At 38.4% G+C, this 16,634-nt stretch overlaps 1 protein-coding gene across 1 annotated transcript; it reads left to right on the forward strand.

Annotated features, from left to right (window-relative positions):
- The first annotated feature begins 3,075 nt into the window (after positions 1–3,075).
- Positions 3,076–16,595, forward strand: plp2b (proteolipid protein 2b). The gene is made up of 5 exons (XM_042491606.1): positions 3,076–3,557; positions 10,123–10,278; positions 10,386–10,484; positions 13,315–13,411; positions 13,508–16,595. The coding sequence occupies exons 1-5, from the start codon at positions 3,459–3,461 to the stop codon at positions 13,519–13,521; spliced, it is 465 nt and encodes a 154-aa protein (XP_042347540.1). The 5' UTR covers positions 3,076–3,458; the 3' UTR covers positions 13,522–16,595.
- The last annotated feature ends 39 nt before the right edge of the window (positions 16,596–16,634 follow it).

Here is a 16,634-nt window from a genome sequence, read left to right on the forward strand (position 1 = left end):
CAAACACCATTTCAAGCAGGCTGTGGGCCAGTACGCAGGTTAGTACCACCCAGTATGTGGTTTAGTATGACCCAGTATGTGTTTTAGTTGAGGCCTCTGCATGGCTCTCCCTGGTGGCCAGGGAGGGAATCAACAGAAGAGGTTCCCACAGTTAAAACTGAAAATATATTTCACGATTTTAAAGACTTTTTCCATAGATTCTATATAGAAATAATGCAAGGAGGTCGAGATTTAACAGACAGACAAAGCATATTACTGTTGCAGAATGCATTGTAGGAACAGCAGCAAATATGCAGGGATATACCCACCTCTTTTTCTATCAGCCAAAAAGCCATCGAGGTGTAGCAAAACCATATATCCACTTCCTCCTCAGTAACCTACTTATCTAATAGTAGTACACCGACTTCATAAACTACCACCCGACTGAACAATGTGGTGCAAAACTGATTTTAAGTTCATCGTTTGGTTTGAATTGTTTTCTTTTTTCAGTTAATGGACACAAATTAAAGTGTAAAATACAGTTTTAAGTAGTCTAATGGCTATCATAGTGTTTCTCCAGAGACGCCACAGTCAATATAATAAATCTATAATGATCTAATGTTAAACTGTAATGTAATACTTCCATAATGGTGCCTGTGCACACAGAGGCAGTGCCTTCTGTTATCGCCCTGCAGCTCTTATCAGCTGGCTTTTGTCTATAGTTGCCAAAACAAACACGAGTTGCCAAAATAAGTTTCCTATTAAAATTTCTCACCGTCTATTTTAGTCACCAGCTGCATCTCATTCTAAATACTAAATAACAACCGCAACTGGGCTGTAAATCTACACTGTTAAAAAAAATCACAAATTATCATATGATGAGTTCAGAAACTATTGGAAATATTAAGACGCTGCGTTGAACGAGTATGAACAATATGAGGTCTTATCTGCTTTTGTGAAAATAATAATTATCACCATGAAAATACTCCATTACTTATAAAAGTCCTGCACTGGTCCTTTGTTCCTTACTGAACATTTACTGAAGTACTGTCCTCACACAGGCCGGCAATTTTAGGTATTTGTTCCATTTGTAGCCATTTTATGCAACTTTATACTTCTACTCCACTACATTCAGCTAAATGTGAAGCAATACGTAAACTGACATTAATCTAACAATAATTATATTCCAGTAATATCACAATGCGTTCAGACACCTTTTATTTAAATCTCTAAACCTCTGAAACCTGAGAAAATTGTTTGATGTCTTTCAAAAACATAATATATGAGGGATTTGGCAAGAAATGTCACATAAACTGCAAAAAGAAAAAAAAATATCATTTCCTTTTTTTTCATGCTTATCTAAGGGTACTATACATATATTTTTTTTTTTTACTAATTTCTTGCTCAGTTTTGGGGCATTTCTTTTTGAGATGCTTGTTAGCTTCTTTCCATGTTTTTGAAAGAAATCTAGCAGATGTGATTTTAAGGGATTAACTACAGTTTTGAGATACTTCTACTACTTTCCCAGGTGACTTTTTTATGCATTAATACTTTGCACTTACCTGTTTTAAATAAAGAGTTTGTTCTTTTATTGGCATTCAACGTGTTTCATATGAGATCATCTCCTGTAGTGGCATCGTATTTGCTTATACATATGGTTATTTAGTTTAGTTTTAATTTGTTTATATGAGCGTTATTGTCTTATCTACATTTTATTTACTTATTTATGAAATTTAGTACGCAGTGCTATTTTATTATTTGTGCTTTAACATTCTTGATGTTCTTAATTTTGTTTATGTCACAAGAGGGCTTATTTTATTCTATAAACCTTTTCAGCTGGGATGTACTTTGTGCTTTACCTTGAAAAGTGCTATATAAATAATAATAATTGTAACATTCTAATGATAGCTAATAATAATCATCATCATCATGCTTATTATTATTATTATTATTAGCAATCATTAGAATCCAGAAATAGCCTTTAAAATGCCTGTTTTCTGAAATGGGCCATTTAGGCTACTTTTAGTTTTGGTAGGTTCACTTTAATTAATATTTTGATGCTAGTATAGCGACTTCTGTAGTTGAATACAGGGTTTTGACGTGTAACAAAGTAGCCCTCTACACTGTGCCACTTTTGCTTAAAAATGATCTGAGTAACTCTTCCAAGACTGGGTATAATAATAATAATAATAATAATAATAAAATAATAATAATAAAAATAATAAATAATAAACTTTATTTGTCTAGCACCTTTCATACAAGAACGAAATGCAGCCCAACGTGCTTTACACAAAAAAATGACATGCACTCAGTGTTTCACATGAAAGACATAGAAGACACAGACATACTTAAACCTGCATGTAAAAATAAAATAACATCAGCATAGAATGCATCTTCACCTGGATAAACCAGGTGAAGTCATAATACTAGTAATAATAGTAATAGTAGTAAAAATAAGATAAAAATAAGGATAAAAATTAAATGCTCAGAATGCATAACATAAGACCCATTGAATTAATATTCATAAAAATAAGACTATCAGAATCAGAATCAGAATCTGGTTTTATTGCCAAGTACATTTCCATATACAAGGAATTCGACTTGGTGTGTTGGTGCAAAAACAATTAAGGTCAAGGAAGAATAAAAATACAGAAGCAATTTAAAATTATAAAATGAATAACTAGCATATAAAGAACACAAAACGTATTTACAAAAGGTGCAATGGAGGAATAGTACAGATGAGCAGAAGTTAGGGGTTACGGTACAAATATCTACAATCTAAATAAATAAATTAATTAACCTACAGTGTGTTTGTAAAGAGTCCAGTGTGCTGAAACTGATTTAGCCTAACATTAATGTAATATTTTCAGACTCTGGGGCTGAGTAATGTATAAATGCATAAAATTAAGGAAAATATAACATTAACAAGAGGTGCAGCAGTGTGTAAGTGGTATGGAGAACAGTGCTCGAGTGTTTTAGCACATAATAAAAATAAAAAAAAAACACCAGTTATGAAATAATCGGTGCAGCAACAGGTGTGAGTAGTTTCCGAGCAGCACCTGAAGGCAGCGCGGCACCGGCTCGTCTCTGCGGTGCCCGAGTACCAACAGCAGCTCCCCCTGAGAAAAGTCAAAGCCAACGCCCCGCTGTCAGCTCCTCAGCCCGGCCCTCCCTCCTCACACACACACACACACACACACACACAGAGCACAGTGACTTTCTCCGGAGCTGCTGCGGTCGACGTTTAGCTCCACCAGAGTCAGTTTCACCCGGACTTTTCATCGGAGACGGTGATTCATCCGCCTGAGGAGAAGGGGGAAACCAGCTAACGCTCAGCGGCGGAACAACGGTCGACACCGGGACTCTTTTTTTGTCGCTCCGGACAAGTTTTGTTTATTCAAAACGCTGCTAGTCGGTTTCTGGCGATAAGGCTCCAGCAGAAACACACTGTCGGTAAATAATAAGTTACTTGTTACAGGATGGCTGATACAACCGCGACCAGCGCCGGAGCCAGCTGCATGGAGAACATGAAAAGTTACGTGAGGACTCAAAAAGGGCTCATCCTGGCGGCAGAAATAGTAAGTTGCTGCTAACTTTTAGCTCCTGCTTACAATGTGCGTAAAGTGTGTGTAATTAGCCTGAAATTTATCAATATTTAATACGCAGTAAAGTGGGTTAATGTGCATTGTTGTTATTGATTTCCCTGCATTCTTAGTTTGATGGAGGATTGTTTTTATGGATCCAGTGTACTCAGTTTTATCTGGCAATCTGTTTTTAGTTAATTTTTTATGTCGGAATGAAAAGTATGTGGTCTGGGGGGTTAAGGGATCACGAGCAGAGGTTAAGGGTTTCCACCTGTCACTTTTGCGCCACTGTTGTGTCATTTGGCACCAAAGAGCCAAATTCCAAGGGACTGTTCGTTATTTATGAAGGGGGAGGGGGCGGTGTAAGAAAGAGGAGGCTTGTTAAATATTTCTAAGCACTGTGGAGGGAGTTATGTTTTTTTAGGCTTAGGGAATTGGTATAAAACTTTTAATAGCTGTATGTTGTACTTTTTTGTACCACTAATCTTAAAAGTAAACATGTAGTGGGTTTGGATGGCATGTTTTTCTTAAATATGGCCAAATTTACGCCATTTATCGTAGCCAGAAAATGTAAAAAAACAAAATTATTGTTGGATTTTCAAACAGCGGGCAGTTGGGTTATTTTTTCACTGTGTGGACGTCTCATTTAAATTTGGCCAGTAGTAAACCATTTGCACTAACAAACTAGCATTCACAACAAGAGTGAAAAACCAAAGCTTTATTTAAAACATTTTTCAAATATGACACTAGTTTATGGTGGAAGGAGGGTCATACATTTTCCCAATTCACTCAGGGAGGTTCAAGGAAAATATTTGTAGCTGTGGGAGGACAACAAGCAAAAAAAGTCACACCTCAGCCACCCCACTCCTCTGTGAAATAAGGAGCAGTCCCTAATGGCATGTGAAAGGTTACGAGGGTTAACTTGACCCAGTAACTGGACTGTTAGGAATCTCCCTTTTCTTCTTCTTACCAGTGTCGTAGTCAGAGAAGTTGTATCCCAAATATGGTGAAGAGAAAATGCATTGCATATCACATTCCTACCAGTATAAAAAGTATTTTTTTCACATTATATGTCTTTTGCACATGTGGCTCTAATTAAGAGAAATATATGCACCAACGGAGGTGGAAATAGAAACATCATAGCAGCACTTGAGTCAATATAATGAATAAGATGCGAGGTTTTTAAGTGCTACACTTCCTGTCAAAGTAAAACCACTTCCTCTCTGGGAAGACTTCACATGATCACCTTTGTTTGCATTTAACAGCGGTGGGTTATCGCAACACATGACTCACTTTGTGGCCTTAAATATTTTACTCAAGTTCTGTATTTTTAAAGTTTTTTATAAGATATGCAAAAGAGTATTGTCTTTAACAGTAACTTGTAGCAGTGTTCCTGTGCTGTTGTGTTATGACTCTCTCATCTCTAAAAGTGAAGGTTCTGCTCTCGTAACTCAATGGACTCATTATAAAGCAGCCTTTCAGACGATGGTGGTCACTGGTCCACCCACTGTTAAGTTTTTTTTCTCCTCAGAGGTAATGGAAATTCCAGGCTTCGTGTGAAGTTTGTTCCTAGGAGCGAAGAATGCGTGAATTGCTTAGCACACATCTTCTGGTGTGCCATTCACGGTTGCTTCACACTTGGCTGGATACGCTCGGTAGTTTGTTGTTTTCCTCGTCCACTCCCGTCCTCGCTGGAGCTTTAAGGAAGTCATCTCTGACGGTGGATGTCTGAAATGTGCAGGGAGGGGTCTGTGGGAGTGGAACAGGAAGACAAATGTCATTACTGCTTGTTTGGTCCAATCTAATGGGAAATAGGGTAATTAACCCCTGCAGCCAGGTTTCAAATCTTGCAGCTGATAAGTCAAAAGTTTGATAAACAAATGTTTTTCTTTTCAGCTTTCAGCAAGTCATGACAGTGAGCAGAGTTCCTCCAAATTCTTAAAAAGCCTCAAAGGGAATGAAATCATAATATAATAAGAAGACCTTAAAGGGATCGCTCAGCTTTTTTGATGTGGTGTCATATGAAGTACTTCTTCATATGAAGTGTGTCACATGCAGCAGATGTCAGTCGCCCCCAGTTTTGAGCAGCAGGCTGGAGATTCTCAGAGCCATTTTAGCTTAATGTTTACCTTTAATTCATATTTTTTAAATCAGCTGGCCACCATGTTGCAACCTATGATAAAATGTCCAAGCTCTCATTACATCACACACCAGCGGGAGCGTTTTTTTTTCCGGTTTGACACAGTGCATTCTGGTTGTTGTAGATTTTCGACATCTTGAGCAAAAGCGAATGCCATAGTCCTTTTGCGTTGTTTTTTTTGGGGGGGGTCTTATAGCACCAATCTCAAAAGTAATTGTGTCTTTCTACTGCATAGACAGCCCAGTTTTATGAAAAGACAATCTTTTCAGCAGTAAAATATGTCTTTAACACAAAAATGATGATACGGAAGACACATCATATCAGCAAAATGTTCATTTACAACATATGTCTGTTGTTTACGCCACAATAGGCAATCCTGCAGTACACTATCCACTCATTTTGACCACAGCATTATTTTTTTATTACCTTTTCATAAACATTTAACCAAATTCACAATCTTTCCCCAAACTCAACCAGAGTGCTTCTGTGGCCTAATAGGAGTTTGGATGCAAACCCAAAGTTTTCCTGTCAAGATCCTGCACTTTGAACGCCATCCTCCACAATCACCTCCTTTTGAAGCCTGAGCTGTACGTAAATGTGGTGTTTTTAAAGAAACGCCGTCTCTGAACACAATCCAAGCAGTGATTGTGTTGCCACAACACAATTCGTTTGTTTGTGTTATTGTGTGACTTTGGTGAATCCGAATTAACCCTTTCAAACGCCAAAGTCACACAATAACGCAAACAAAAAACCTGATGGAGGCTGCGGGAGACCAGAAGCTCCTGCATTCAGTGATGTCAAGTCGCTGTTTTTTCTCAGTTGACTCAGGCTGCAGAGAAAGCAGCTAGGGGTCAACAGATTATCAGCCCGGCCAATTATTGGGTCAGATTTTTGGCGTTTTGCTGATAGTCTGTATCAGCATTTTATTTTAATGATTGCCAATAAAATTAATTAATTAAAAAGTGCAAAGAAAGTGTCAGCATGCGAGGAACTTTTACTCTTTAAAACCTCATGCTATTTGTATTTATTTTTTATTTAAATTTTCACTTGACCTTATAAAAAAAGTGTCTGAGAACTTACTGTATATGTTGCTGTAGCTTTTGCCAAAAGCATTTAAACAAAGTTTTGTGTTGGAGTTTGTTATATTCCAAATTCTAAATATTGACAAAAAGATTTTCAGTTTTATTGTACATGCATATCAGTTCTAAATATTCAGTCTCATTAACTATTAATATCGGTATAACGGTATCAGTATGGGCCCTAAAAAAACAATATCAGTCAACCCCAAATAACAGCTTCATTTTACTGTTAGACATCACTCTCTGACATTAGGGTGAAGCAATGAAAATACTCCCAATATAATATTCACTTAAAGTGACATAGATTTTTTTAGGTGGCTAAAATACATTTTGTTGCTGACTCCTCCACAGCAGTAGATTGCTTAGCTTTCCATGTAAGTTTTAAAATTGCAAAGGTATGTGAAATAAGATTTTATGAAGTGTTTCTGATGTCACATAAATCTTGAAATAACAAATATTTTGGAAAAATTATCCTTATCCCTAACTGATTCCCACTGACAGTTCATGTATTATTTTTGTTGTTTAATTGGTCTTAAATTTTATTGCGAGCGGCATTAAAAAAAGTCTTTTAAAAGTCTAAAATCTAACTTGCCTCCGACTGTAGTAATCCAGAGCAAGGTTTCCACGCCTTGTCAAATGACATCTCGTTATTTTGTTTTTCTTATTAATCCGGCTGTCAGAGGCATGACCATACTTGAATGGTTGAAGCTGCAGAACAACGTACAGATCTCCAGTCACACGCCCATGTTAAGTAAATTTCAGGTTGTCACATGACACAGTTCAACCAGTAGCAGTAAGTGAGGGTGAGTCATGCCCTGAGCTGATCTTACACTCTGCTGTTAATATTTTGTGCACGTTGTCATATGATAGTAAAACATTTTTTTAGGATATAGTCTCATTGTAGAATCAGAGAAAAAGGGAGGGAAAAAAGCAGGCTGGAAAATGATAGTTGACTAGAACGATGACTAAGAGTGATGAAATGAAACCGAACTTTCCATTTTTCTCTGAATGCACATGGTATACACTTCAGCGAGCCACAGAAAGCACTAAAAACTGACCCAAAATGTAATAAGGGACTTCCCTAGTAACCGTTGCTGTTTGGTGTGCCTCTGTACCACGGCCTCGCTCTTGGCTCTCATGTTGCTGCTGACTATAATTAGCCAAACATTCACAACAATTTCCCTCCAGTCATTTTTTTTAAAAAAGAGCAGCTCATTATACTGATGTGAATAGCTGGGATCTAAAAAGCTGACCCGTGCAAACAGATCCGCCGCTGTGTGAAAAACATAAAGGTGTCAACATCTTGCAGCCCTTTCTTGTGCAGTGGGTGTTTCTCTGTGTGATGGCCTCCTCAGTGGCCTCAGTAGTAACTCTGGTCTGCATAAAGCCTCTTTTGTGCGGGACCTTGGCCTCGGCCGCCTCACTACTCCACAGAGGCAGCCTGTGCCAGTCTCCAGAACACATGAACTACTGATGCATCTGGCTGGCTGCGCGTTTGTGTAACAGTTGCGGCTGAGGGGAGGGGAAGGTGTAGTGACAGATGTAGGGCCAGTGTCGAGTCACTTACATCATGTGTGTATCATATAGACTGCAGTGATTTGACACTGGCCACTGAGATGTCTGTGTCTGAGAATAAAACATTGCAATGTGCAAGACATGCTCTTTTAAAATACACATCACACTCAGTGTCTGATTTATTAACTGTTACAAGAATAAATGTTTGACTCGTGAAAAGGAAGCAGTGCAGAGAAACACCAGATTTTAGTTCAGTGCGTCGTGAGTTTACACTTTCATTCTAGCTTGAATTTTATCTTTTACAGAAGCTTTAAGATTCAGATGTTTTATTGTTACATGCTGATACAGTATGTGCACAGAAATGCAGGGTAAGAAGACTAAAAGTAAGAATTGCGAGGAGAAATATAAATAACACAATTTAAGAGATAGAGAAATATGTATTAATATGCTAAAATGTATTAGAAGTGTAACAATTAATATTAATTCTAATAAGCCCACTTTTTGCACAATTGAAGCAAATATGCTGAACATTTATTGGGCAATATATTAATTTTATACCCATGCAATGGGGAGGCACGATAATATCTCACCTCATCGGTATCAGTCGATTTTAGCTTTAAAATGCGATATCGGTATCGGCCAACATGCTCATTTCTGCCGATATGCGAAACAGATATTTTTTATTTATTTACTTATTTATTTAATGGATTAAGTGCAAAACGTACAAAACATCAACCCTAAATTGAAGTATTTTTCTTATTTTTGCACAATTAATGAATACTAGTACACTGAAAAGGATTGTGTTTTATGTCTCCATCTTCATCAGATAAGAGTATGCATAACATGGTGTTAATTCCACTGCAGAAGAGACTTGAAGATTACTAAAACTAGCTGGGGAAAAATGGGCCAAATGGGTTGTCCATCCAATACTGTGCAGCCTTGCCATATAGTAATAAGTTGTATAGCAACTTTTGTTTATGCTCAAGCACAATTATGCAAATGTGCAGGCCAGTGCAGAGGAGTTGCAAATGTATGTTGTAGAAATTGACAATGAAATGAACACTGTTTGGTGTTTTCAAGTAGATGGGATCATTAGATTTCAAAAGTTGTAAGGACTTGTACTGTAACTGTTTGAAATCTCCACTCCCTCACAGCTGTCATGTGTCCGTGTTGTGTGAATGTACCTTCCCACACAGTTTTACAGCCGCAAACAATAGCAGCATTGATGAAAAAAAGGCTGATACTGGTTCAAAGCTGTAGGCAGCCTGAGTTTATGATTTCTGCCCGTTGGCTGCATTTCCGTGGAATGGACTGAGAAGAATGCACACGGACTCTTTTTCCTCATATGGAAAAATGAGATCTTGATGGAATAAACACATGCTGTTAATGTCAGGAGAAGGCGGCATGTGATAGACAGACTGACAGAGTGCATTATGGTTCATCCAGTTATCTCACCAGGCAGAAAATATTTTTTCTTTCAAAAACAGTTGTTATTATGTGAGTGTTGAAGAGTATACTGGCTGCAGTAAAAGAAACAATGACGGCTTTGTTGGAGTGATTTACTGTCTGACTGGCCTTGGCTATCGAGTGAACTCAGATCTTTTTCCGTCACTGAGCACTGAGATGGATGGTCCTCTCTCAGGTGAACTGCAGCTGTTATATCAAGTCATTTACACCTCACCTGCACATTTAAACAGGGGAGGGATTTAGGCAGCGTCTGCTGAGTTTCTGGCATAACCCTAAAGTATTGTTGGATGTCTCTGCCGTTCTCAAAATCATTAATCTCTGTTTTCCTTTCCATCCCCGTCTGTTCACTTTCTGTCAGTTCATCAGTCTTATCGTCTTGATCTGCTATGCTGCATCTCACTTTGGAGGCTACTCTGCCGTGGCCATCATCGAGATGATCCTCGCCATGATCTTCTTCGGCATCTTCATGATGGAGTTTGACAAGCAGATACAGTTGGTCAACTGGGTTTGGACCGTGAGTTCTCTGTGTCTTACCACATGATTTTACTAAAAGCATAGACTCATGCACGCATGTGTGTGCAGTTGCACAATGCTTCATCTTCTGCTTCCTTCTTTGTGCAGGATCTTTTTCGTGCTGGTATTGGTGCAGGACTTTACATCATCACTTCTCTGATCTGTGTGATTAGAGGGAGCGGGGACGGCGCTCTTATCGCAGGCGGGGTCAGTTAAACCGCCGTAAACTGAATACTGAAACTGTTGACATGCATGATTTGTTGTTTGTTTTGACAACCATAAACTATTATCAGTGAATCTGTTTTATTGATGATGTGGAAACTCAGTATTGAGTAATGTGGCAATTTCAAATAATATCTCAAGCTTCCTTCCTGTTTAAGTTTGGTGAAGACCACATGAGTTTTGTCACAATTTGAGACAAAAAAACTGGTGGCGAATAAAGAAACGGCTTCACCAATTTGACAACATATGCAGTGTTTAGAAAAAACCCTGCAAGAGGCCCGCAACACAACCGAAACTGTCTCCAGGCAACGTTAAAAACTGATGTACACAGCTGAGACATGCAGCATCTGTCAGAGGTGTTGGAAAATGGCCTACAATTTAAGTTCTTTTGGCTTATTTTAACAACATTTTGCTTATCATTATAATATTTAAATCATGCACAACACAGTGTCTGATAGCTTATTTTAATAAAATCCCCTCCATTCATGTAGTGTCGTAATAATCCGAAAAATGAGTTCCCAACTTGGACAATTCACATGAACACTAAAAATTTTGGTAGACGAATTGTAGAGTTGACGTTATATATGCAGAGGCATGGCAGATGAAAGTAACTGTTCGGTTGGTGGTAACTATTTAATCATTCTGACAGTGCATGTCAATTTTTTGCTCACATTTAATTTTTAACATGATATTAGGTTGTACCTGTTAGACTCTGTCCACACAGAGTGACCTAGATTAGTTAAAAAAATACTATTTATTATCAATAATGCTGACAACAAATCAGGTAAATAACTATTTTAGTGGTTTAATTGATTGTATTGGTGAAGCAACAAGTCTGAGACAAAATCACCTTTTAACGTAAAGCTTCAAACTGTTTCACCAGACTGGGACAGAAATGTGTTGTATTTGACATTAAATACTCTGAGCAATGAAATATAACACTTCCACTTTGTAGCATCCATTTTTTTCCTACATTATGACTTAAAAACTCAGGAAAACATCAAAATCAAAGAAACGACTTCCTAACTGTGAAATGGGACCATCCAAGGAGCACAGTGAATGCAGCATTCGTATGCCACAAACCAAAGCAACAAAAAACATGACCAAGTCATGTGCATCACAGTTTAGAGTCCCCTGGAAACAGTTTCCTTTTTGTTGTAAGATTCTTTCAGCACTTTTAAAAAAATGTTTTGCCTTATGTCGTAATATTAATGTTTTTGTGTCATATTTTCTTAATCTGTAGTGCAGAAAGCTTTCTGAGCCACCGTACAAAACCTTTTAAGTCGATACAGAAACCGCTGATCTTCTGATTCAAGCAGTTCAGAGACATATCTTCATTTTGAGCCAGAGACAGGATGCACTTGTAGTCGAAAAAGATGGAGATAAGTCTGACACGCGAAAAGAGAAGTGTCCAGTAAGAGAGAGTGGGAAACACGAGACAGAGAGGGAGGCAGTGGACACACACTGTAACAAGTTAAAGTATTGCAGCATACAGCCACTAATTAAGTTATTAATTCGATTAGAGTCTTTGAAATAGCTTCATAGGAAATGAGAAGAGATTAGAGGAACATAAGAAAAACATTTTTAAAAATGCAAAAGGAAAACACACAAGCAGGACCGAGTGAAGACGTTGTTGATGTCTTGAAAGAACACTGAGATCAATCAAGTGTCAAAAGAGTGAAACCTGTAGTGACATTAAAATGTATTCAATGTCAAGTTCAAATCCAAGTTTATTACAAACCACAACTCCACACCCTCTGTTTGCTTATACTATGAGATTTTGATATTATTTTTCTCTAATTCTCAAGAATCAATGATTTCTTATTGTCATTCCAACCATGCAATCCAGAGGAACAAAAGAACGAAAATACTCAGGTCTCAGTGATCATAAAATGATACAATTATAATAAATAAAAAACTGGGTTAGCAGTGCAGAACGTAATCAACACTAAAATCTCCAAACATTTATCAAAGTGCACAGAGGAATATAAAACATAGGATGTTATGTAAAATATAAACAAATCCCCCTAAATATCATCTTTTAGTTTATTTTTTATCTGTTTTTACATTTATGGATATGTGTGCAGTGTGCTCACTCAACTGTATGTGTGATACCAGTGAGATTTATGCAGATTAAATATAACATTTGCTTGTACTTTATTTGGATAGTCCACCTACAGATAGTTTAGAAAGTGTTTTTTTACTTTTCAACAGCTTATTGGTTGAGATTCAACAATTTTTCTTTATTTTATAGATGTTTTCCAGATCATCAATTGAGTATGGGTGACAGTTTATGAGCGTACCGACATATTGTCAGAATTTAGCTGAACTATTCATTCAACAACTGCAAAGATTCAACTAAATATATAATATCTATAAACCATCTGTAGATGGACTATCTAAATAAGGTATAATTTCACATCTCTTTTCACCACCACAGTCTCCTTTGTGGCTTGTTCAAACCCAACCTGCACTATTTTTACGTCTGCTCATTTGTTTGATACATACACCACATGTGTTCACATCTGCAACTTAACAAATGACACAAATTTAACCCTCAGTGGCGTCTTCTGTGTGTCTGTTGCAGTCATTTCCCTAGTTGTGGAGTAATCTTGCAATCAGTACACCTAATCTGATATCAGATATGTACTTTGTGAAGCGTCATGTCAAAATGACCGCAGTCTGGGACTGAAATATGAGAATACAAGTATATTTTGGTATTTTCAAGTATTACTATCAAGCAACTTTGAGGTGTTAATGTAACCAGTTAATTAGATTTTTATTGTGAATCTTATCTTGAGTTGTTCTTTTGTAGGTTTTTGGTTTGATCGCTGGTCTGCTGTTTGCCTATGACACTTACACCATCTTCCTGCAAATCAAGAGCACCAGGCAGCACACGGCAGCTTCCACCGGTGAGAGCAACAGATTTACTGTTATACGATATACTAAGAAACATGCTTTGTATGACATTAATGTCTTATTTCATGCGTGCGTCTTTTTTTATACAGATGACCGAGTTTAAACACTCCAAGACGCATGCACCTCTGCCAAGAACACAGCAGCAGAAGGACAAAGAGGAATTTGTGCAGAAGTTAACGGAAGAGTGGATCGGAGAGGACGATGGACAGTAAAATGAACAGGTCACAGTTTAATCAATGCCACTGTATGGTGTGTACAGTTGAGAGATTTATTTTAGGGACGTGCTTGAGAGGAGGATGACGTAACCAAAGTGAGAGGTACTCTTCATCTGTGCCTGCATGTCAAGACAAAGTCGTGTCCACTAGGGGTCTAACGGTACGTGTATTTGTCCTAAACCGTTTGGTACAGGAAGTTCGGTTCAGTGTGTGTCTTCCTCGGTTCTGTACTCCGTATGACTCAAACAATTACTGTCAAAATAGTCTGTTTATGTCCACTAAATCCTGGAATTTTAGCCAGAAAGTTGGTGGTGCATCAGTTGTTGTCTATTAGCTGCAGCATGCTAGTAAGTTTAGCCTGGTTACTCAGGTTTGTGTCAAAATGTATGCGGACGTTGGTCAAAGATAGTCCTTCGCCTCACAGCGTTCAGGCAGCTTCTCATTGCAGTTTTGGAAAAACCAAAGAAAAACGAAATTAAAACCAAATTAATTGTCAAAGTGCTTGAGCCCTGCTACAACGCGCCTTCATGTGTGCAGTCAGTCCTTGTGCCTGTCACGTATAAATGAGCTGCAGTTTAGGAATTATCAACAGGTGAGAGTCTAACAATGGAGCGTTATTGATATTTGTCTCTGTGCCTCTGTGAGTTCACCCGAGACAAGACACGGGCACGACAGTCCGCTAACGTGGCCATCTGTTCTCGGTGTGAGGCAGTCATCTGACGTCCTGCTTGCTACTGCACTTAAAGGCAAAGTATGATTAGCCAACAAGCACCAGTTGTGCTAAATAACTCACCGGGCACTGCCCTCATGAGCCAGCCTCACATCGGATGGCTCCCCACCATGGTAATGCCTGTGGGCAATGGGCACAAAGGCGCTCTTGGGAGGACCTGTTGGTTAACTAACAGGCATTCAGGGCAAGACCAAGCATCACCGTCTGGGGAATAAAAATGATGCAACAATGCTCAGTTCATAGTAATTTATTTTTGTCATTAATTCTTTCTTACTGACATTATGTCAGTATGTGAGTGCCTTAAAGGTGGTATATAGGACATTCATTCATTCTGGGCTGAGACTGCCTCCACACGTCTCTCACATCTGACTTCACAAGCGAACATGAAGGGCACCGAGCCGCAATGATGGTGGGAAGCAGTTAATATAATGCTAACGGTGCTTACAACGGCAACCCTGCTGACAGAGCTAACATGTGGGCTACACTGCATGTGTGAGCAGAGTGTGGCGGCGACCTCATCAAACTGCTGCGTCTGGTATGTTTGTGGTGTTCACACATACGCGTTGTTGCTGCAACACTGCTGCGGTGCTGCCTGCTGCTATAATGACTGTATTCACAGAACTTAAAGAAAATACTCCTCACCGAGTAAGTCGTCGCACCGCCAACAACACGGTTATGCAAATATTTCACAGTGAAAAGCCTTGTGTTAACAACTGAAGGTATTCTCTTGAGAGAAATGGAAACAGGAAAGGCTGAGCAGCGCTGCTCATGCATGCAGTGTGGCTGCTCCAACCTGTTGACACGGGGGCTACAATTTTTGAAAAAAAAATCAGGTTTCGTGCTGTTTACACAGGCAGTGTGGCCCGGGTGTAACAGTGTTAACCTGGGAGGGAACTGGAGAGTGGCCTTCATGCTCCTGTGTGGCTGTCGACCCACCATTGGATGGCATTATCGTCTGTAACCTCCATATGAGCGCAGCGCAGAGTGGCAGCGATTAGGTAGCCGGTGCAACTCAAGCTATCCCGACTACCGTTACAAAGAACAAAGAAACTCTGATTACATCACACACAGACGGCGCATGACTTCATTCTCTGCTCAGGACGCCATTACTCCACTACATTTTTACAAAGAAAATATTTTGTTGCCATATTAACGTTCTGAATGTCCTATATAGCACCTTTAACTGTTTCATTTGAGAGTATGGCCAATAAGCCTCAATTGAATGTTTACATTTTCAAAATACTTGATAACAGATTTTTTTTGGTTTTTCCTCCTGTAATGAAAATGTACCGAACAGTGACCCCAAAACGAAGGCACACACCAAACCACGATTTTTGTGTACCGTTACACCTCTAGTGTCGTTGACTATTTGAGGAATTCCCCTCACAAACCTTCACTCCAACCTCAATGTACCACTGATTAAAAAGGGAAAACTGTAAATAAAAGGCAATGGTTGTCATCATGCAGCTTGTCTAATACACGTCTACTGTTAATGGACTGCTATAGTAAGAAGTAACTGTGTCATTTGGACATTAGAAGTAACTGACACATGAATGGGTAGTTTAGGGATGTTTAACATCATAATTATGCACTTGTTGAGTGAGCTTCCTGTATTTCCAGAGAGGTTTCTCAGCTGGACACACATTTCCTCCTCTGTTATTTAATCATTCTTTATAGAGTGCTCCCTGTGTGTTACAGTGCCTTAAAGTCACGTTCACATTAACCAGTCTTGAAGCCTGAACATTTAAAGTGGTAGTCTGTCATTTATCACCATTCTTTTTGCTGTTTTTGTACTAATTAGAGTTTAGTCTGCACCGTTAGAAACAGCAGACCACATGTTCATCATTTGAATTAGTGTCATCATCCAGTCTCACCTCATCTACTGATTCTTGCTCAGGTTGTTTTCATTTTCTTGCATTTGTAAAACATTTTTAAGGTGCTGATTATTTTTCTGTTGATATTTTATACAGTCCACAAGTACAGCCCATTTTTTTTTTCATGGATTTTTTTAAAAGGCAGATAGAAAAAGAAAAGTCTGAATTTTATCATGTGAAAATCACAATTTTAATATTTTCTGAACCTGTTTCCTCTACCCTTTGGGGTTTTATTTGTCCAAGTAAAACATTGCTTTATTATTTTTTTTTCTAACATGCTTTACAAGAGTCTGCAGTTTGTAATTTCAAAGTTCAAAGCAGCCTTGCTTTGGGAAATAAAAGCCATTGTTACTACAAAGAAAATCTGTTTTTGTAATGTGTATTGTACAATAAATGC

This window comes from Plectropomus leopardus, chromosome 8 (genome assembly GCF_008729295.1).
Source record: "Plectropomus leopardus isolate mb chromosome 8, YSFRI_Pleo_2.0, whole genome shotgun sequence".
Classification (NCBI taxonomy): domain Eukaryota; kingdom Metazoa; phylum Chordata; class Actinopteri; order Perciformes; family Serranidae; genus Plectropomus; species Plectropomus leopardus.